Source organism: Dasypus novemcinctus, chromosome 8 (genome assembly GCF_030445035.2).
Source record: "Dasypus novemcinctus isolate mDasNov1 chromosome 8, mDasNov1.1.hap2, whole genome shotgun sequence".
Classification (NCBI taxonomy): Eukaryota; Metazoa; Chordata; class Mammalia; order Cingulata; family Dasypodidae; genus Dasypus; species Dasypus novemcinctus.
Window position 1 is genome coordinate 48,218,707 of NC_080680.1, and position 23,850 is coordinate 48,242,556.

The 23,850-nt window shown below is 37.1% G+C and overlaps 1 protein-coding gene and 1 non-coding gene across 4 annotated transcripts in view; both read left to right on the forward strand.

The window, feature by feature from the left end:
- UHRF2 (ubiquitin like with PHD and ring finger domains 2) overlaps positions 1 to 23,850 on the forward strand; it is a 130,063-nt gene that overhangs the window by 56,179 nt on the left and 50,034 nt on the right. For all 3 annotated transcript variants that reach the window (XM_004457378.5, XM_004457379.5, XM_058301836.2), the window contains exons 5-8: positions 13,647 to 13,756; positions 22,063 to 22,249; positions 23,039 to 23,162; positions 23,363 to 23,470. In XM_004457378.5, coding sequence (XP_004457435.1) covers positions 13,647 to 13,756; positions 22,063 to 22,249; positions 23,039 to 23,162; positions 23,363 to 23,470 — 529 coding nt within the window. The remainder of the gene's footprint in view (positions 1 to 13,646; positions 13,757 to 22,062; positions 22,250 to 23,038; positions 23,163 to 23,362; positions 23,471 to 23,850) is intronic.
- On the forward strand, positions 15,555 to 15,629 carry TRNAV-CAC (transfer RNA valine (anticodon CAC)). The gene has a single exon. It is a non-coding gene; the product is annotated as a tRNA-Val (tRNA).

Below are 23,850 nucleotides of genomic sequence, written 5' to 3' on the forward strand. Positions count from 1 at the left end.
ATATTTGACTAGAAATTTTCTTAATTTTAATGTGCTTGAATTTATCCATTTTTTCCCCCTTATGTTTGTACTTTCTAGGTTTTGCTTGTGAAACTTTTCCTTACTTGGAGATCATAAAGATACGTCTTTTTTTACCTTTTAAAAACTTTGATTTTTCCTTTCTTTAGTTCTTTAATCCACTTGGAGTAGTTTTGTCAGTGTTAAGAGTGAAATAAGGGTCTAACTTAACTTGGTACATGTGGATAATCATTTTCCTAACACCATTTGTTGAAAAGCAAATTACTCTCCTCCCCCATTGATCTTCAATCTCACTTCTGTTGTATCAAAGATCTTTTTATTTGATGCTTCCTTCTAGCCTCTGTTCTGTACCATTGGTCTGTTTCGTGAAATCAGTTCCATGCTTTCATTATCTGGCAGAGCAGATCACCTTCCTTGTTCTTTAAGAAGATCTTATACATTCTTGGCTCTGTGTACTTTCATTTGAATTTTCCAGTCATCATGCTAGTTTCCACATAAAAATCTCTTGGGAATTTAATAGGTATTGCACTGAATCTAATCCCTGAATGTGATTTCTCTCCCTTTTTTTAGGTCTTTTTAATGTCTCTCTCATGCTTTTATTAGATTGGACTATATGAAATTTCTGTTTTTGTAGGTTGAAAATATTCAAATGTTGACAGTTTTATATGGTTCAATCTGATGTAATTCTCTCTAGAGATATGTATCTGTTAACCGTGTTTAACCTTGGGTACCTCTTGTTATTGTAAATACTATATTTCATTTTTCTCTTTACTATTCATATGGGAATACAAGTAACCCATATTCTTACTAAACTTAATTTTAATTTATATGTAGTTTTTTGGAGAGATTTTGTTGATTATAATCATCACCTCTGAATTACAACATTTTGTCTTTTCCTTTGCCTTTGATTTCTTTCTCAATTCATTGTCTGGGCTCTTCAATACATTGTTGAAAAGAAATGGTGATAGCAGGAATCGTTTTTCTTTCCCTCTTGACCTCTGTTTTAGTTTGCTAAATGCTGCTGGGAGCAATATACCAGAAATGGATTGGCTTTTATAATGGGAATTTATGAGGTTAACAGCTTACAGTTCTGAGGCTGTGAAAGTATCCAAATCAAGGCATCATCGGGAGACTGGCCTTCTGGAGTCCTTTCTCACATGGCAAGGCACCTGAAGGTATCTGCTTCTCTTCCTAGTCTCCTTGCTTCAGCTTCTGACTGCTTTGTCTGTGAATTCCTCTCTCCTCAATTCCTCTCTGAACTCCTGGATCCCTTCTCTCTGTCTCTGTGGCTTTTTCTCTGTGTGTCTCTACATGTTTCTCCCGTTTATAACAAGACCATTAAATGATTAGATTAAGACTCACCCTGGGTTCCATAGTTAAAACAGAGGCCCTTAACTGAAATGTTCTAATCAAAAGTGATCTAATCAAATGGTCCCTTAACCGAGTCTAATTAAAAGGTCCCATTTACAATGGATTTGCAGGCACAGGAATGGGTTTGCTTTAAGAACAGGAATTTCTGGGATCTACAAAAGACACAAAACCAGCACAACCTCCAAGAGAAAACTTTCAAAATTTTAACAATAACTATAATGTTTGATACAGATATTTTGTAGATGTTTTCCCTTATGTTCTTTTTTGTCATTAATGAAATTTGAATTTTATCAGATGTGTTTTCCAATCTATTAAGATGATCATTGTTTCCCTTTAGTATTTTAATGTGATGGGTTTTTTTCCTGGGTTTGGTTTGCCAGTATTTTGTAGAGGGATTTTGTATTTGTGTTAATCAGTGAAACGTACTTTGTATTAGTCAGGTTCTCTAGGGAACCAGAATCAACAGGAGATATCTGTAAATAGTATGAGAATTTATAAGAAGATCCTTGATGAATTTCCAGGAGATGTTGGCTGTCCCAAGCAGAGCTGGGAAATTCTCTCTGAATGCTGAAATCACTTTCCCTTTTAAGGCATTCATCTGATTGCTGACAGCAGTCTTTCTGGTTGATTGTAGCTGTAATCAGCCATCTATACAGTAAACTCTCTGATGACTAAAGTCATAAATGTCCTGTATTACAATCCAGTGCTTGCTTTACTAAACAACTGTGCACAATTACCTGACCAAGTTGATACATTAGCCTAGCCATCACATGCCATGCATGTTAATTTTCCTATCTAACTTCAAAAAATAATTTGGAATATTCTTTTTCTCTCTTACAGTAGAGTTTGTATAATTTTTTGAATGTTTGTTATAACTTCTCAGAGTCATCTGGGGCCAAGTTTTCTTTGTGGGAAGGTTTTTTTTTTATTATTGATTTAATTTCTTTAATCCGCATAGTACTATTTAGAACTTTCCTTTCTTTTTGAAATAGAATTTTCTATGAATTTGTTGATTTTGTTTAAAATTTATTGGCATAAACTTGTCTGATAGTCTCATCTAAATGTCTACATGTGAGTTTCCTGTTCCCTTTTTTAGTCCTTAATTTAGTTTTGACTTTTTGATCAGTCTCACCAGAGGTTTATCACTATTAGACTTTTGTAAAGAACTAATTTTCAGCCTTGATCCTATCTATTATATTAACAGTACAAAGGAAGAAGCAAATTCAGAATGTGATTTTTTTAAAAATTTATGTATTTATTTATTTTTATTTTTATTTATCCTCCCCTCCTCTGGATGGTTCTCTCATCTGTCTGCTCATAGTTTGCTTGCCTTCTCCAGGAGAAACCGGGAACCAAGCCCGGGACCTCCCACATGGGAAGTGAGTACCCAATGGCCTGAGCCACATCCGTTCCCCATGGCTGCGGCGGCTGCTGGCTTGTGGCAGGTGCGGCAGCTAGCTCATTGTGGGTGTGGTGTCTGCTTATCTTCTTTAGGAGGCACTGGGACCAAGCCCAGCACATCCCATGTTGTAGGCACGCACCCAGCTGGTTGAGCCACATCTATTTCCCAGGACAGAATTTTTAATCTGCCTTGGAGATTTAATAAGAGAACTTGGATTTAAAGTTCATGCATGTTTCTCTTTTTAATTTGTGAGTACCGAAAAGTGAATATACCTCAACTGTATGAGTCTAGATACCAAATTCTATTCTTAAGTCTTTTTTTTTTTTTTCATTTTTTCTTTGACTTTGAAGAACATTTAAAACAAAATTTGGGGGTTTAAATAAATTTTTCAGTATATTTTTGTTCACTTTAGTTTTGTATATTGTAAATAATACCATGCGAAGTTATACTACTTTAGATATTCATATGTAAAGTAGAATTTGTGTCCTGCAGCAAGATCATATAACCTTACTAAACCTGTGGATATACTTTATTTTCAGTGTCATTTTTATGGGGTTTCATTATTGGCTAAATTTTATACATAGCTGCTTTATCATGAAATCTGTTCAGTAATTTTTTTCAGAATACAAATTTAGTGTCAATAGCAAAACTCACAAGCTCACTGTGAACCAACCATACTGGCCTCCTTGCTGTTGCTTAAATATGCAAAAGTGCTCTTAGCCTCAGGACCTTTCCACTTGCTGTTCCTTCTGCCTGGTCTGCCCCACATAGATATCCATTGGTTTGCTCTGTCTCTTGTTACAGTTTCATTCTTAAATGTCACTTCAGAAAGACCTTTCTTCATCATCCATGGAAAATCACACGTACACATACTAAGCCTACATTACCTGAATTCCTCCTTACTCTGACTTATTTTTCTTTGTAGTATTAATTATCTCCTGACATGTATTTATTTCTTCTATCTTCTATTGATGCTACACAATTTACCACAAATTTAGAAGCTTAAACAATAAAAAAAAATTGCCTTACAATCAGAAGTCTTAAGTGGGTGTCACTGGGCTTAAATCAAGGTATAAACAGGAATGTTTTCCTTTCTTTTTCAGCTTCTATAGTCCTCCCACATTCCTTGATTTGACTCATGGCTCTCTTCCACTATCTTCAACGCCAGCAAAGTTACATCTCTCTGACCATTCTTCAGTAGCCACATATCCCTCTGACACTTTTGCCCTCCCTCTTCCACTCTAATGAAAAGTCTCTATTGCCATGTGAGGTGGCACATTTATAGGTTTCAGAGATTAGGACATTGACATCTTTTAGGAGCCTACTGTTCTGCCTGCTATGCCCATGGAATATTGATTTTTGTTTGCTGCTGTGCACCAGGGTCTGTTGTAGACACTGGTTGTAATGGATATTCAGTAAATACAGTATTTCATAGATGCCGAGATATACAGTTTTTTTAGATTTTAATATCTCTGAAGTCATTATGTATCTTGAAATTGCTATTGGGCTCATTAAAGTTGAGTTCTTCAGAGAAGGTTTGAGTTTGCTTCTTCCAGTCACTTGGAAGTGCCATTTAACTTTAAATTAAATTCTCTGCTGGAGCTTGCTTGTTGTTGGTTTTTTTTTTAATCAATACTTCTTTATCAAGATAGAATTCATATACCATAAATTTCACCTTTTTAAACTGTACAACTCAGTGGGTTTTAGTACATTCACAGAGTTTTACAATATCATCATCATCTAATTCTAAAACATTTCATCACCCCTCAAAGAAACTCTCTACCCATTAGCAGCCACTCCCCATTCCCTCTATATTCTCAACCCTTGGAAACAACCAATCTACCTTATGTCTCTATGGATTTGCTTAAATGGAATCATATAATATGTGGCATTTTGTGACTGGTTTCATTCACTTAACATGTTTTCTTTTTTTTAATTAACAACATTATTTCAAATTCTTAAACATAAAAGAAGGCAGCTCAACAAGTTATGGAAATATTACCCCTAAAATGTTCTTTTTCAAATACTTTTATCTCATCTAATTCCAACTGCTAACTCAGTTGTTCCTCTAGTGTTCAGAAAGATACATAGATGAGCACAGATTAGTTAAATGACATAGTCAAGATTTCCTTATTCATGAAAAAAAAAATGAAGAGAAAAAAATGCCTAATTGTATTCATACCTTACAAAACCAGACCCCATATTCTTTTTTTTACCTTTGGAATTAATGTAGTACCAACTTGACTGTTATTAACTATAGTGCATAATTTACATTAGTTATATTTTCACATATATCACCACATTCTTAACACCATGTAGTAGAAGAACATTCCAGTATTTATATTAACCACAATCCTCATCTACTTCCAAAATCATTGTTATACATTCCCAATATTATCTTCCAGCTGTCCTCCACCTAACATTAATCTTTTTAGACAATTCATTTCATCCACAATCACATCTATAAATCAAGAGCATTTGTTAACGCTTATTATGATGTGTTTCCATCAAGTTCAACCATTACCACATATTTACATTTGACCTTATTAAACATTCTACATACATCCAGGATCCTCTCCCCCTTCGCTTCCCACATGCCATCTCCCACCAACCTACACTTTATAGTCCATACTGTTCTTTGTATTTAGTTCATATCATATTATATTGAGTGGCTTATTTCACTCAACATAATATCCTCAAGGTTTCTCCACATTGTCAAGTGCGTCTCCAATTGATTTCTTCTTATAGCTGAGTAATATTCCGTTGTGTGAATATACCGTATCTTGTTTATACATTCATTGGTTAATGGTCACTTAGGTTGTTTCCATCTTTTAGCAATTGTGAATAATGCCACTATGAACATGAGTGTGCAGATATCTGTTTGTGTCCTTGCTTTCAGTTCTGAATATATTCCTAGTAATGGATTGCTGGATCATATGACAATTCTGTACTTAATTTCCTCAGGAAAGCTGAAGCTTTTTTAGATCATACAGGTAGTATAAATTCAGACCTGCAAACCTACCTTACTCCTAACTTGTGACTCAATTATCAGAGAATATTTTTTCCTTATACCTAGGGGTAATATTGAAACAAATATGTTTACTTACTGTCTATATCGCAAAGTAGTTTATTTCTGGATGATTTTTAACTAAGAGAAGTCGCTTCTATTTGGTGTCCCCAGCTTTATTTAAGAGTTCTTAGACTGTCCCATTCCAGATAATTTTGTTGTGGTATTACATAAAGTAATTTGTTTTACAGTTGTTGACTTACTAGAGTCAATGAATTAGAATATTTCTTGAAGGAATGAATTGATAACTTTTTTTTACATGTTTTGGTTGTGATCCATGACTTCATCAATTTTGTGGTAAGGAAATATCTGTGGTAAATATTCATCTAAAATGATAGATAAATAGAAAAGTGATTTTAGTGTTTTGAAACTATTATTGTGGCATTTATTGTTTGCTGCCAGGTAGTGAGCAGTAGCTGGCAATAGGCCAGTACTCAACTTAAAACAACTAGAAAATTCATATAAAATACAGGTATAATCTGTTTGGAGGCAGCAGAGAGATAGTGAGGAGGCAAGGGGATCCATAAAGGCAGTCAATGATGCTGGAGAGGGAAGAACTTCAGAGGGCAGCTAAGTTTGGTAGTTCTTTTGCTCTGGGCAATCTGCTAATTATGGATACAGTGCAAAGCCTAGATGAGCACTGCTAAGGGCAGAGGAGGACAGCAGAATTTTGCTGGATAATTTGGTAGCTTTTCGTAGAAAATAGGACCTGTTTTCCTCTCAGAACTTTTGCTGAATACTAGGATTACACTCTGCAGAAACATAAAAACATAACTAAAAAGCAGAATGGAATTTTTATCTGTTTTAGAAGATAAGCATTAGATTTGGGCATCACTGCTCTTTCTTAGTTGAAAACTTGTGGATGATCAGGGAAAAACAGGTAAAGTAAACCTTAACAAGGCTATAAGCCTACTTGGACTTGGCATAGTTGCTGATTAAAATGTTAAACCACCACAGGAGCTGGCCTGTAAAATAACATCTGTAGCCTCTAATGTTATATATATATACCATCCACTATTGAGCCAAAAAATAGTATGCTGCCAAAGACAAGACAACATAATCAAAAGCCAGAAGAAGAAACCCCAGCAGCAGAGGTGGACCCATAGGTGATCTCAATTCAAGTTATCTAACAGGGACTTTAACTGTGATTAACATGCTCATATGATGAAGAAATAGATGAAAAGATAGGGAATTTCAGCTGAGAATTAGAATCTATAAAATAATTAGATGGAGATTCTAGACCTAAAAATTATAATATCTGAAAGTCAGAACTCATTAGATTGGTTTAACATCAGAATAAGACACAGGAAAAGATAAGATTAGTGAACTGGAAGGCAAGTCAATAAGAAATATTTAAACTGAAACAGATAAAAGAATGGAAAACCCAAAAAAGCATTAAACATCTGGAACTTGGTGAAAAGGTCTAATTTCATGTAATTGGAGTTGTCAAAGAAGAGAGAAGGGGATGGAAACATTATTTGAAAAAGTAATAGCCAGAGTTTTCCAAAACTGATAAAAGATTTGAACCCCAAGCAGGAAACACACAGCAGCATACTGTAGTGAGACCGCTAAAAACTAAAACAAAGGGAAAATAACTGACTTTCTTTATAAATAGTGTAAGGTATAAGATAATAGAGAAACATCTTAAAGTGCTGAAATTAAAAAAAAATATGTTCCCAACTTAGAAATACATTTCTAAGTAAAATATCCTTCAAAAGTGAAGCTGAATTAAAGGCTATATCAAACAAAACCAGAGAGAATTCATCACCAACAGACGGGCATTAAAAAGAATACAGGGAGGGAAGCGGACTTGGCCCAATGGATAGGGCATCTGCCTACCACATGGGAGGTCCGCGGTTCAAACCCAGGGCCTCCTTGAATTGTGTGGAGCTGGCCCATGTGTGGTGCTGATGCGCACAAGGAGTGCCCTGCCATGCAGGGGTGTCCCCCACATAGGGGAGTCCCATGCGTAAGGAGTTCACCCCATAAGGAGAGCCACCCAGCATGAAAGAAAGTGCAGCCTGCCCAAGAACAGTGCCGCACACATGGAGAGCTGACACAGCAAGATGATGCAACAAAAAGAAACACAGATTTCCGGTGCTGCTGATAAGGATGAAGCCGCCACAAAAGAACGCTCAGCAAATGGACACAGAGAGCAGACAACTGGGGGTGGGGGTTGGGGAAGGGGAGAGAAATAAATAAATAAATCTTTTTTTAAAAAAAAAGGAATACAGGGAAGCAGATATGGCTCAAGTGATTGAGCTCCTGCCTACCACATGGGAGGTCCTGGGGTCCATTCTCAGTGCCTCCTAAAGACAAGCAAGACAGCGAGCTGACCCACAGGCTGGGATGGCGAGCTGACAGGTCAAGATGATGCAACAAGAGACACAAGGAGGGAAACATAATGAGAAACTCAACAAAGCAGGGAGCAGAACTGGTGCAAGTGGTTAGGCACCTTCCTCCCTCACAGGACGTCCTTGGTTCAGTTCCCGGTGCCTCCTATAATAGGAAGACAAACACACAACAAACAGGCACAATAAATGCAAACAACAAGGGGGTGGGGAGAAATAAATAAAATAAATCTAAAAAAAAAAAAAAGGGGGAATACACAAGGGATCAGAAAGATGATGTTCCCATAGAGAAATGTGGGAACACAGGAAGGATTTAAAAGCAAGGTAAAGATAAAATATGTGGGTAAATATAAATAGATTATTCAAAATAATAGAATTTAAAATATTAAAATGCATAATGATATTGCAAAAGATGAGGAAGTGAATGAAGTTATATATAGTATTATCAGGGAAGTCATAAAAGTAAAATTTGAAGTAGATTAATGTCAGGTGTACACAGTACAGTCTTTAGGGTAACCCTAAAAAGTAATAAGAAGAATAACCAGTAAATTAAGAGAGGGCAACTGAAATAATAAATATTTGATTAATCCAGAAGAATACAATGAAGTCAAGTAAAAGCAAAAGATAAAATAGAAAACGAAGTGAAATGGCAGAAACAGAACCAAATATAGGGAGCCTGTGTAGCTTAGGAGTTAAGCGCTGACTTCCCACTTGTGAGGTCCCATGTTCAATCCCCAGCCCTGGTTACCTCAGTATAAAAACAACACACCAACTATATTGGCTATTATATTAACTATGTATGAACTTAAAGACAAAGACCAATAGACTAGCTTAAAATGAAAACGCCATATGCCATGTACAGGAAAGGCTCCTTAAATTTAAGGTCACAGAAGTTAAAAAATAAAAGGATGAGGGAAGGGGATATGGCTCAATTGATTGGACTCCTGTCTACCTTGTGAAGGCAAGCTGGCCCACACCCGCGGAGAGCTGGCGGCCCGCACCCGCGGAGAGCTGGCACAGCAAGATGATACAACAAAGGGAGACAAGCAGACACGGAAGAACACACAGTGAATGGACACAGAGAGCAGACAGCGAGCAGGAGGCAAGGGAGGGGGATAAATAAATAAAATATACCTTTAAAAATAAATAAATAGAAGTATGGATAGGATTCAAGGAAGATGATAACAGCATAGTTTTTAATCTCCCCAAATGTCATTATAAAAACATACAGAGCAACTAGAATTCTAATCCAAAAACTTACTGACAGCACATAAAACAGGATGATGAGATTGCCATAAACCCCAACATACGCTGGCAGGATAAACAGCCTCAAACTACAAAACCTGTGTATCAGTGACTGCAAGAGGAGGCAGAGGGGTAGCTATGAGTGTATGTTAGATCCAAGAACTCCAAAAATAATAAATTAGCTCAACAAACTAATGGTAGCCATCCTCCAAAATGACCTTCAGTGATTCCTGCCTTCTAGTAGTAATACCTTTGTATAGTTCCCTCCCACAATTTACTAGGATTGGCCTGTGTGACCAATAAAATACTATGGCAGAAGTGATGATATGCCATTTCCAGGATTAAGTTATAAAAGGATTGCAGCTTCTGTTTTGGATTCTCAGGTCATTTAATCTGCCATGTCCTGAGAATTTACTTTGCAGCCTGTGAGTCTTCTCCCACGAATGTTTAGATGAAACCACAACCTTGGCTGACAGTTTGTTTTGCCCTCATGAGAGATGTTAAACCAGAATTACCCAGCAAAACTGCTTTTGGATTCCTGACTGTCAGAAATTGTGAGAGAATTTTTGTTTTAAACTGCTAAATTTTGGTGTGATGTTATGCACCTGAAACTATATATTTGGATAAATATAAGCAGTTTGCAATAACGTTTGAGGCAATTAGAGCCCTATGAACTCTCAAAATTAGGCAGCTAAAGCTCTATTCCAGGACAAAGCCTCACAAAGACAAGAAAGTACTGAGGGTAGTGTCCAAATTGAATATAAGATGGGAAAACGAGGGACAAAGAATAAAAAGGGTCTAGTTAAAAATAGAGCAAGGAGATTTTGGAAAGTAAGCTTCCTAATATCCTTTTTTAAAGGAAAAAAAAAAAGCCAAAATAAATAGCATATCATTTTCGAGGTCTATGTACTTAGTGTATAGTTTAGTGGATTTTGACAAATGTATATATACCTATGTAATCCCACCATAAACAAGATAAAACATTTTTATCACCCAAAAAGTTCCCAAAGTCCATTACATTCACCCACTTTCCAACCTTGGCTCCAGGCAATGACTAAACTTTCTGTCTCTATTAAATTTTAGCTGCTATGGATTTCGAATGCTTCTCAAAAAAGAGGGGGTGGAGTGAGGGAGTTCTAGAGTTATAGACAAGCGAATCATAACTTCTATACATGTTCAGGAAAATAAATTTTACAAAAATTAGCAAATTAAAAGAATTGCTATTAAATTCCATACAGAGTTTGAAGTAATAGAGCAAACAAGGAACATAGCATACTTATACAAAAGGAAAGAATCCCACAAAGACATGCATGTCCTAAGAATTTTGTCTAGCCAGACTGACTTTTAGTATAAAGGCTGCAGACAAGTTGTCATCAACTTGTAAGAGGTAGGGGAGTATTGTTCCCATGAGTATTTTCCTGGGGAATCTTTTACAGAGAACTAGCTTCTGATAATCAAGGTGATAGAAAAGAATTTTACATAAAAAATTGTGGTAAATGTGAAAAATACCTCTACCTTTTAAACTAGGACTAAACAAGATTATAAGGGAGAAAATATAATATGTAATGAATATATAATCTAAAAGTATAGATACATTACAGGTGTAAGAAATGGGGAAAATATGTATAAATTTTTAAAAACGGTTTTCAGTAATCAGGTTGACAACTGGTGAGAGTGTCTTGAGCATGATGTAGGATAATGCAAAGGAGTATTTTGGACATTCTAAAGGTATCCCTGGTGTCCTTGAGAACCAGGATTCTCTTGTTTGAGGAAAAGGAGATACAGATATAATTAAATAATATAATTTAAAAATTAAAAAGTATAAAACCTTTAGTTCTGAATTTGAACTAGAATCATTAGTATGAACTCATGAGGTATTTCGTGTGAATGTGTGTATTTAAATTTTGCAGCTCTGTGCACTGAAAAGGCCTAGAAACAGCTATCGCCTAGACACAGTAAGATTTCCTAGTGCTCAAATTATAGTCTTGAAATACCATTTCACACTAAAAGACTACAGGCTGGGAGCAGGAAATGTACATGATCAACCTGGAAGTCCAAAAAAACTATTCATTTGTCAAAAGGATACCAGAGTCAGGGACGCGGATGTGGCTCGAGTGATTGGGCTTCTGCTTACCATATGGGAAGACCCGGGTTCGATCCCTGGGGCCTTCTGGTGAAAAAGAAGAGAAAGTGTGCCCACGTGGTGAGCCGGTGCCTGCATGAATGCCCGCGTGGTGAGTCAGTGCTCGCACAAGTACCCACGTGGTGAGCCAGTACCCACGAGTGAGTCATGCAGCAAGATGATGACACATTGAAAGAGAGACAAGGGAAGAGTCAAGGTGAAGCACAGCAGAGACCAGGAACTGAGGTGGCGCAGTTGACAGGGAACCTCTCTCCACATCAGAGGTCTCCAGAATTGAATCCCGATGAATCCTAGAGGAGAGAAAATGAGAAGACAGCACAGGCAGCAAAAACAGCAGGGCAGGAGGAGGGGGAAGGGGGCGGGGGGGATAAATAAAAAAATAAATCTTAAAAAAACAAAAAGGATGTGGGAGTTAACTGGAAGTTCCCATGGGACATGTGGACATCAAGTAGGAAAATAACTGAATCAAAGTTTTTTTAATTAGATTTTTTTATTGTCTTTTTTTTTTTTAAAGATACACAAAATCAAATATATTAAAATCCATGAGTTTGTTATAATACAAAAACTCATTGGTCACCTATGGAGGATGTTACTTGTTTTAAAAACTGCTGAAAGCAAGCATCTAACCTGCTTTTATTATATCAACTATGCCCCTGGGTAACCAAAGAGTTGATGGTTTCTCTTAAGACTTGTTATTCCAGCCAATAAATGAGAAGGGAATGATAGAATTGGAATATCAACATTTTACAGTGTCCAATGAATTATTAGATCTAGGCCTTGAGCATAACTAGCTATTACCATTATAGCAAAAGATGCTAAATAAGTAGATACCTCCTGATTAAAATAGGCCTGTGAAGTAGTCTTACCAAAAAATGAATGAGTCTGATTGAGCCTTTAGAGCAAGGCTGACTTTTCCTGTAAATGGTCAGAAGTATGTAGTTTAGCCTTTGGGTACCAGATGTTCTCTGTCATAATTACTCAACTCTGCCATTGCAGCATCAGTGCAGCCATATGCACATAAACTAGTAGGCATGACTGTGTTCCAGTAAAACTTATTTTCAAAAACAGGCAGCAGGCTAAGGTTTGCTGACCACTGCTCCAAATCTAACTACCAGTTTAATGGAACTACAGAGATAGTGTGAGAATTTATAACCCTGGGACTTTAAAACACAGGCAAAACTACACCATAATGGTTAGGGAGGTAAATGAGTGATAAGACAGCAGAAAATTAAGGAAAATTAGGATAGGAAGAACTCTTCAGGAAGGGCATAAAGGGGTTTATGGCCTAGTTTTATCTCTTGCCGCAAGAATGTACACCTTGTAATTGACTAAGCTATACATTTGTTTATTTAGTTTCTGCATTTGTGTATATAAACGAAAAGGTAAAAGGATGGAAAAAGTCACCAAGCAATTGCTAAACAAACAAGAGTAGAATTATTACAGGATGCATAACTAAAGATAAAGGGAAACATTTCATAAATATATAAAAACATTCTAAATTTGTATGCACTGAATATCATAGTTTCAAGAATAAAAAGCAAAAATTGATCATTTAGAAGAAATCCACAATTGTAGGAAACATTCAAGAAATGTATGTAAACAGATACAAATTGAGTGTATAACAAATATGGCTTAGTGTTCAAAACACTTTATTTTTAACAAGTGGGCATCTAATTTTTGACCAGAAATTTATTGTGTTTATTGAAAATGTATTTAAATCTTTTATTTTAATTGACAGGGTTTAATTTTATCTAGTCCTTAAATTAAATTTACTAGATAGCGATCTTGCCAGATTATTTAAAGGGTGAAGTCTTTGAATTTTTTTCCTACTATTACATTAAAATTAAACTTAACTTTGAATGTTAACTAATCACTAATAGACTTTTTCTGCTCTTAGAAGCAATAGCTCAGGGTGATTGGAATAGCTGAGATCAGAATTTATTGTAAATAGAGAAAGTTCATTAAGTTTCCAAATTGACCTGTAATGATTATTTACCTATGCCTTAGATTTTACTGGCAAAAGCTAACCTTTCTTCCTTTTTTAAACAGGGGTTCAGAAGGAACATTAAATGACTGCAAGATACTATTCATAGATGAAGTCTACAAAATTGAAAAACCTGGAGCCCATCCACTTTCGTTTGCAGATGGAAAATTCTTAAGTATGGATTTTTATTTTGGGCTTAGACTATCATGGTTGTACATAATTGGCATTTTAACTGGCCACTGGATAATTTGAGAAATACAAAACTGTAAACCATACAAATTTATTTTCAAGACAGCAGCTTTGATCTAAAATCCATTTTTTTTGAATGGATATTTCTCAAATGATAATTTTTTGTTTTTGAAGAAACATTTTTTTGTCTTAGCATTTTATTGTCATTTCTTTTTTTATATAGTTATCTTTTATTTTTTATTTTTAAGAAGCTTTAGATTACATAAATGTTACATCAGAAACATAGGGGATTCCCATATACCCCACCCCCTACCCCTCCCACACTTTTCCCACATAAACATCTTTCATTGGTGTGGTACATTTGATACAATTGATGAACACATAATGAAGCATTGCTACTAATCATGGTCTATACAATTTGTACCAAAAAATTTAATAGGTTTTAAAAAATGTTTAATGGCCTGTATCCATCATTGCAATGTCATACAGGACAATTCCAGTGTCCCCAAAATGCCCCATGTTAGACCTATTCTTTCCTCTCCCTCCCTCAACCTTTGGTGGCCACTGCCTTTATACCAATGATACAAGGTCATCCGTTGCCAGAATAATAATGTCTGCTTTAGTCCATAGTTGCATTCCCTCTTTATGTTTGTTCATCCTCAATCTTGAGGACTTTGGGATGGTGATGCCCACTATGTTTCCAATTTGGGGGGTGGGGTGCCTAGATCCCATGTGGCAGATGGATGGAACTGTCATGCCTGTAGTTGTAGATACTCTTTTCTGATGGCGTTGTCCATTATCATCCTTTTGTTAGTTGTCCTAAGCAAATCCAGTGAACAGGATAGTAGGCGTTGCAACTCTGCTGAGATTCAGGGCCCAACTAGCACATAAATAGACCAAAGATTTAAGTCTCTGGGACATATACCCAGTGACTATAATGTTAATCATGAATTCAAATAAAAGGGGCAGAAGAGGCCATGTGTAGGGAAATCACGAAGTGTCTAATTCTGTTACATTGTGGAGCATGTATTCCAAAGTGAGGCCCACCAACAAGGTGCCAAATTCCTGAGATTGTCTTCTCTGCCTATAGTGTCTAGATGTCCCTAGAGCCCTCAGGAGCCCTGCTGTGTGAGGCACTGTTTACACTGTGGCAGTCAGCGAGCTCCTGCTGAAATGTGCATAAACATAACCTCTGGAATGACCTCCCGACTCACTTTGAAATCTCTCAGTCATAAAAACTCGTTTGTATTTAATATTTCCCCTTTTTGGTTAAGGTCTTTTTCCAAATGCATCACTGGTTGTCTCTTGGTAATAATCCCTTGGTGCCAGGGACGCTCATCCTCCAGAGTCATGTCCCAATCCAGGGATATTATCATTTCTTGTGTCGAGAATTTGTTAAAAAGAAAAACCCTATTTCAGTTATTTTATGGCCATCCAAGGTTAAATTTTAATAAAAACACCATTTTGGTACCAGTGGAGCCTGAGAATGTAAGTGCTGAATGAGCTTTGAATTTCTGGGAGGTAATAAATGAGAATTATATAATCATGAATATAAGAATGTAACCTTACCTGTTCATCTTAAAGATTTTATTTGCTTAATATAACAGCTACTGGTAACAGAGGGTAGGACTTTCATTCATGATTTAATGACTATATTTCTGGATATAATACAGTGTTTTATTCTCTCTTAATTCTGAACTTTTTGTGTGTGGAAAGCAATCCATTGACTATGCCTTGTGTCAGTGTTTAGTATATTCTGGAAAAGAATATTCAAGGATAAATTGGGAGTAGGTATAGCTCAGTGGTTGAGCGCATGCTTCACATGTATGAGATCCTGGGTTCAATCCCCGGTACCTCCTTAAAAAAAAAAAAAGTAAATGGTCCTGTCTAACCTTTTTTTTTTTTTTCCCCCTTTTTTAAATTAAGGAAGTTGTAGATTTATATAAAAATTCCATGCATAAAATTCAGAGTTCCCATATACTTGTTCACATTATTAATATTTTACATTAGTGTGGTACCTTTCTTACAGTTGATGAGAGAATATTATAATTGTACTATTAAATACATAGTCTATCTGTAGTTCACATTAGGATATTAGGGTTTGCTCTATGTGTTGTTGTACAGACCTATGGTGGGTTTTTTTTGGTTGTTTTAATTTTTATTTTAGTAACATATATAAAACCTAAAATTTCTCTCTTAACCACATTCACATATATAATTCAGTGGTGTTAATTACATTCACAATGTTGTGCTACCATCACCACCGTCCATTATTAAAATTTTCCATTATCCCAAACAGAAATTCTGTACCAATTAAGAATTAACTGCCTATTTCCCCACTTGGAGTCCAGATAATCTGTACTGTAGTTTCTGACTTGGAATTTGCTTATTCTAATACTTTCATATCAGTGAGACTATAACAATATTTTCCTTTATGTCCAGCTTATTTCATGCAGCATGCTGTCTTTAAGGACCATCCATATTGTAGCACATATCAAAACTTCGTTTCTTTTCATGGTTGAATGATATTCTGTTGTATTGTATATAACACATTTTGTTTATCCATTCACCTGTACATGGATACTTGGGTTGCTTCCATTTTTTGAACGGTGCCCCTAGGAGCCTTGATATGCAACTATCTATTTAGAGTCCCTGCTTTCAGATCTTATGTATATATACCTAGGAGTGGGATTGCTGGGTCATGTGGTAATTCTGTTTTCTGCAGTGTCTACACCTTTTTTTTTTTTTTAAAGATTTATTTTACTTATTTCTCCCCCACTTCGTTGTTTCACGCTTACTGTCTGCTCTCTGTGTCTGTTTGTTATGTGCTCACCTTCTTTTTTAGGAGGCACTGGGAACCAAACCCAGGACCTCCCATGTGGGAGAGAGGCACCCAATGACTTGAGCCACCTCCCTTTTCCCACTTGTTGTATCTCTTTGTTGCATCATCTTTTTTTGTCAGTTTGCCACGCCAGCCTGTTGCATCAGCTCGCTCTTTTGCTTGTCTTCTTTAGGAGGCACTGGGAACCGAACCTGGGACTCCCATGTGGTAGGCAGGTGCCCAATTGCTTGAGCCATATCCGCTTCCCACCATTTTACATTCCTGCCAACAATGAACGAGTATTCCTTTTTCATCATATCCCCTGCAACACTTATAAGTTTCAGTTTTTTTAATCGTAGCCATTCTAGTGGGTGGGAAATGGTTATCTTATTGTGGTTTTCATTTGCATATCCTTAATGGCTGCTAATGTTGAGCAATTTCGTGTGCTTTCTGGCCATTTGTGTATCTTCTTTGGAGAGATGTCTATTCAAGTCTTTTACCTATTTTTAAATTGTGTTGTCTTTTTGTTGTTGAGTTGAATGATATCTATTTTCTCTTTTTGCTGGTGCTTTTGGTACTATATCTAAGAATTCATTGCTTAACAATGTCTTGAAGATGCTTCCCTGTGTTTTTTCTAAGAATTTTATATTCGTGGTTCTTACATTTAGGGCTTTGATCCATTTTGAGTTAATTTTTTTATATGGTATGAGATATTTTGCATATGGATATCCAGTTTTCCCAGCATCATTTTTTTGAAGAGACTATTCTTTGCCAATTGAGTGGACTTGGTAGCTTTGTCAAAAATTAGTTGGCCATAGATAAGATGCTGTATTTCAGAACTTTCAGTTTTATGTCATTGGTCTGTATGTCTGTCATTGTGTCAGTACCATGCTGTTTTGACCACTGTAGCATTGTAATAAGTTTAAAATCAGAAAGTGTGAGTCCTCCAGTTGTGTTCTTTTTTAAGATTGTTTTGGCCCTTGTATTAGTCAGCCAAAGGGGTGCTAATGCCAAGTACCCAAACTCTGTTGACTTTTATAAAGGGTATTTATTTGGGGTAGAGGCTTATAGTCACAAGGCCCTAAAGAGTCCAACTCAAGGTACCATAAGAGATACTTTCTCACCCAAAGTCTATTACCACATGTTGTTGCAAGATGGCAGGTGAAATCTGCAAGGCTTCAGCCTTCCTCTTCTCTCTTTAAGGCTCTGTGGTCCCAGTTTCTTCTGATCTCAGCTGTAGGCTGGCATAAGGCTCATATCTTCCCAGACTTGTTTCTTTCTGGGCTCTGCTGCTCTGTTCTCTTCACAAGGTCTGCTGTGGACTATCAGGCTCATCTCTCTTCCCAGGCTGCAGTCTCCTCTATGTATCTTCTCTGTGTGTCTACTTCTGTGTGAGAGTCTTTTTATCAGCCCCCCAAGGGGTGGGACTCAACCCTGTATGCTTTAATGATGTGGTCTAATCAAAGCCCTAATCTTAACATAATCTAATTGAAGTCATCTCAGCTGATTCTAATATAGTCTAAGGGTGTCACGCCTAGAGGAACAGACCAGTTTACAGACATAATCAATATCTGTTTTGGAACTCATAAATAATATCAAACTGTCACAGTCCTTAGCCTTCCATATAAATTTAATGATTGGCTTTTCCATTTCTACAAAAAAGGCTGAAGGAATTTTGGTTGGATTTGTATTGACTTTGCAAATTGCTTTGGGTAGAATTGGCATCTTGACAATATCTAGTCTTCTGGTTCATTAACATGGAGTGTTTCTCCATTTATTTAGATCTTCTTTAATTTCTTTTAGCAATGCTCAAAGATTAACTAGGTTTTTCCTTGGGGTTTTTTTTTTTTTCCCTGCCTCCTTCCACTCAGAATATTTGCATATAGGAGAGCAGATGTAGCTCAAGTGGTTGAGTGCCTGCTTCCCATGTATGAGGTCCCAGGCGCAATTTTGGTACCTCCTTTAAAAAAAAAAAAAGAATACTTGCATGTATTTCTACTCTTCTCCACCTAATGCTAATCATGACATAGCTGCACCTTTGAACTTGCATGAGAAGAAACCATTTAGGGCCAGAGCTAGTCTTTGCCACTGGTCAGACCAGTTTCCTAACTAAAAATCAAAATGTGGCTTTGGCATTTTGGGTCTATTTCCATTTCTTAACCTGTGCTTATATGTTTTCACAGTTTCCTTAGTGGAAGGGAAACAAAATTGTAAACTTCCAGAAATTAGCAAGAGTAGTCTATGATCAAAAGGAAGTTGGATCTGACACCAGTAGCTTTATCCTTCTGCTTTCTTTCATTTGTCATGTAGTTAATACTGTTTCCCATTTCCCCTACAGCTCTAATGTGGTAAATTTCCTAAGTAATATAATGTGTGCTTGTAAGAAATTCATAGTATAGAATTATTATAAATACAATATAGAACTCCTAAGAGGTAATCACTTTTAACAATGTATGTCACTTCAGATATCTTCAGTGTCAAAAGTGCTTTATCTTTGTGTATTTACACATTTAATTTTGTTTAAAAAGCTTTGCAGGGAAGCGGACTTGACCCAATGGATAGGGTGTCTGCCTAGCACATGGGAGGTCCGCGGTTCAAACCCAGGGCATCCTGACCCGTGTGGAGCTGGCCCATGCGCAGTGCTGATGCGCGCAAGGAGTTCCATGCCACTCGGGTATCCCTCGTGTAGGGGGAGCCCCACGCGCAAGGAGTGCGCCCTGTAATGAGAGCTGCCCAGCACGAAGGAAAGTGCAGCCTGCCCAAGAATGGCACTGCACATACGGAGAGCTGACTCAACAGGATGACGCAACAGAAAGAAACACAGAATCCCGGTGCCGCTGATAAGGATAGAAGCGGTCACAGGGGAACACACAGTGAATGGACTCAGAGAGCAGACAACTGGGGGGAGGGGGAAAGGGGAGAGAGAAAAAAAAAAGCTTTGCAATTTCCTTTTTGAATTTAATATGCATGGCAACTGCTTTTAATCCTTGTAAATTTACTTTATTTTTCATAAAATATCTTAACTCTTTCCCTTTTGGTTGATGTTTAAGTTTTTGTATTATAAACACTACTGTAAAACTTTTTTGAATGTGTATAAATGTATATTTTTTGTTTTTTTATAGATTTTTTTTAAATTTACTTTATTTTTCTTTATCCATCCCCCCTTCCCCCAGATGGCTCACTCATCTTTCTGCTCATTGTTTGCTCACTTTCTTCAGGAGGCATCAGGAACTGAACCTGGGACCTCCCACATGAGAAGCGAGTGCCCAGTGGACTGAGCCAGATCTGCTCCCCATGGGCTGCGGTGTCTACCAGCTTGTGGCCTCTGCTTGTTGCAGCAGGGACACAGTCAGGCTCATTGCCTGTGGGAGATAGCTCCGTTGCGGCGGGAGGTGGCACCTGCTTGTCTCTTTTAGGAGGCACCAGGACCTGAACCTGGGACTTTCCATGTGGTAGGCGGGCACCCAATGGTTGAGCCACATCCACTTCCCTATATGTATATTTTTAAACTTCAAAGGAAACACTTTGGCAAAAGGTGTTGGGATTTTGATGGGCCAATAAATGGTACCTATTACATGCCAGAGTTCTGAACCAATTGACAAGTAATATAAAAATCAACCAAGTGTGAAGCAGAGGTGGCTCAAGCAATTGAGCTCCCGCCTACCACATGGGAGGCCTCAGGTTCGGTTCCCAGTGCCTTCTAAAGAAGATGGGCAAGACAGTGATGGACAGGTGTGGCAAGCTGACTCAAGAGACACAAGAAGGCGGTGGACTTGTTCCAGTGGTTAGGGCATCCGTCTACCACATGGGAGGTCCACGGTTCAAACCCCAGGCCTCCTTGACCTGTGTGGAGCTGGCCCATGCGCAGTGCTGATGCACACAAGGAGTGCCGAGCCATGCAGGGGTGTCCCCGCATAGGGGAGCCCCGCACGCAAGGAGTATGCCCCATAAGGAGAGCCGCCAGCGCCAAAGAAAGTGCAGCCTGCCCAAGAATGGCACCACACACACAGAGAGCTGACACAAGATGACACAACAACAACAAAAAGAAACACAGATTCCCGTGTTGCTGACAACAACAGAAGTGGACAAAGGAGACGCAACAAATAGACTCGGGGGGGGGGGGGGAGGGGAGAGAAATAAATAAAATCTTCAAAAAAAAAAAGACATAAGAAAAATACAATGAGAGACACAACAAAGCAGGGAGAGGAGGTGGCTCAAGCGATTAGGTGCCTCCCTCCCTTATCAGAGGTTCTAGGTTTGATTCCCAGTGCCTTCTAAAAAGACCAGCACACAACAAACATACACAGCAAATGCAAAACAACAAAGAGGTGGTGAGAAATAAATAAAATCTTAAAAAAAAAAAATCAACCAAATTAGAAATGCCATTCTATACTGATAAAGAGTATGCTGGGCATATAGGTTTTTAGAGAACCCACAATGGACTTAGTAACGCCCAGCAGCCATCCCCTTCTTAGTACAACCCACCCAATGAAAGGTTTAGATCTGCCAAACTTGTGTACTTGGTCAGGTCACTATCTCTGCTGGTTGGGCTGGAGAGGGAGAATGAGAACAACTCCCTCATAACTAGGACCTTTTTAATTGAATACCTAGACAAGTGGCTCTAACTACCAACTGGATAACTTACTTCACCTTTGTGTAGGAATAAGCATTGGGACAATAATCCCAGTGGTTAGAGAAAATCCACTTAAAGACCAGAGGAGAGTAGGGAGAAGAACTATTGTATATAATAAAAGGTTCTCTTGATTTTCAGTTTTTCTGAATATTGCCAAATGACCTTTCAGATGTTTGATTTGCATTCTCACTAACAGTGTGCTAGTTTCTATATATCCTTACAAGTACTTGCTTATTTTTCCTAATGTAGTGGAAGCTACAGACCCAAAGCATTAACTTGTGTGCTTTGAATGGAATTAAGCATCTTGCTGAGTTCTTATCCATAGTTTCCGAAACTTTCTCAATTCATTGCATGCTAATTTCTCAGTAATTTTTAATGGTACCTACAAGTCAAAAGGTATACAAATTAATTCAATTTTTAAAATAGATTCAAACAACTTAATGGTATTAGTTAACATGGTGTTTGATGTCATTGTGCTTCCCTTGAAATTGTACAATATTCTACAGTACACCAATGAGTTCTGGTTATCTGTGTGCTTTTGGGTACTAGGGGTTGAACCAATATAAATAAATTTTTAGACAAAAGTATAAATTATCCTCATAGTTTCTGGTCATTAGATTTTTTTCTGGTGTATGCCTTGGCTCCCTCCCTAAAATTCTATTTAAATCTAAGATAAGACTTGGGCACATTTTCTTAAAATCCCACACTGTTTATTCCTTATGGTTCCTTTCTTTTCATTAAGAAAGCTGTATGTTGTTTCTATGGGTTTTTCTTTATAAGATTCATAGCTATAAAAGTGATTTTAAAACAGGGCTTGCCATGATTTTGTTCTTAACAGGGAAAAATGACCCTGAATGTAATCTGTGTGGTGGAGACCCAGATAAGAAATGCCATTCTTGCTCCTGCCATGTATGTGGTGGAAAACAGGAACCCAGCATGCAACTTTTATGTGATGAGTGTAATATGGCCTATCATATTTACTGCCTGAACCCACCTTTGGATAAGATCCCAGAAGAGGAATACTGGTATGATTACTAGGGTTTTCTTTATGTTAAGAGTCAAATGTGAAATACGTATTTGAACTGCCACAAGTTAATTTCTTAAGATACATGGTGTGTATTAAAGTGCTTAAATTATTATAGCCAATCATTACTTTGTATTGCTGTGTTTATTCTATTGTTGCAAGACCTTTTGAAATGCTCTCTAGGTCCATTTTTGTCTTCCTTGAATCCCTTCTCCAATATGGAGTCTGTGTGTCAAAAACGCAAATCTGATTGTTATACCTTTGCTTCAGAAGAAGTTTTATTTAGCCTTACTGGGTCCTGTATGGTATTTAGTTGATTGCTCCAGCTCTGTCCCTTACCTGCCCACCTCCTATGGTGGTCCACTACACTCTAGCCAAATTGAGTATCTTTCAACTCCTTAAATAAGTCATGTTTTTTATTCTTAGGGACTTTTCCACTCGATACATTTTCTTCTTGGGAACGTTTTCCTCTTTGCTTAACTTCAGGATGATAATCATCCTTCAGGTTTTCACTTAAATAAGACATCCTCATGGAATCCTTTGTGGATGGTCCTGCCTACCACCCAACTAGGTTAGATTCTGCTGCTGTGTTCTCAAGTTTTATTAAAGAACAATAATTTTTTTTATGACCAGCCTAACCATGTAAATATTTTGAGAAGTTCAATACTTATAATGCCAGCTGAACCACTTTATTACACTTTAAAACTTGTTCCTAGTAGAATGGCCATATTCTGTTATTGGCTTTAGTGCAATATTATTACAATTCCTTTGTTCTTTTTTTCTTTTAAAGGTATTGCCCTTCCTGTAAAACTGATTCCAGTGAAGTTGTGAAGGCTGGTGAAAGACTTAAGATGAGTAAAAAGAAAGCAAAGATGCCATCAGCTAGTACTGAAAGCCGGAGAGACTGGGGCAGGGTAAAGAAGAAATTCTCCTTTTCTTTCTAATCATAATGTTTCAATGCCATTAATAATGGTATAAAAGATTAACAATATAGTTACTTGTTAATCAGTCATGCTTATATAAATAGTTAGATTTCTACTCAAGCCACATTTTATGGCTTTCTTAAAATTTAAACTTAACCAGTTTCTTAAACACCATGTTTTGTGGCTTGTAGGGCATGGCCTGTGTTGGTCGTACCAGAGAATGTACTATTGTCCCTTCTAATCATTATGGACCTATTCCTGGGATTCCTGTTGGATCAACCTGGAGATTTAGAGTTCAGGTAGGTTTTAAAATTGGCTTAGTTGAAAGGAGAAAATTGAGTATAGTTCAAATTGTAGCAATATTAATATCTATTGATTATAAATGGACTAACACAGCTAGTAGCATTGGTAGTCAGCTGATAGAATGAAAGCTATATTTTAGGATAGGTAGACTCTTCCCCATCAGGTTACTAGACAGAGACCTAAGTCATGGTACTAAGCATCAGCTATGCCTTTTCATCACTTTGTTTTACCATTCTGGTATAGTTAACATTATTGTTAAGTTTTTAAAAGAATTTTTCTTACCAAGACTTTAATACATGAAATTTTAAATTTTTTCTTTAAATGATGCAATACATTCTCATTTAGTGTCATTGAACTCTTAAGAACCCTCACTTTG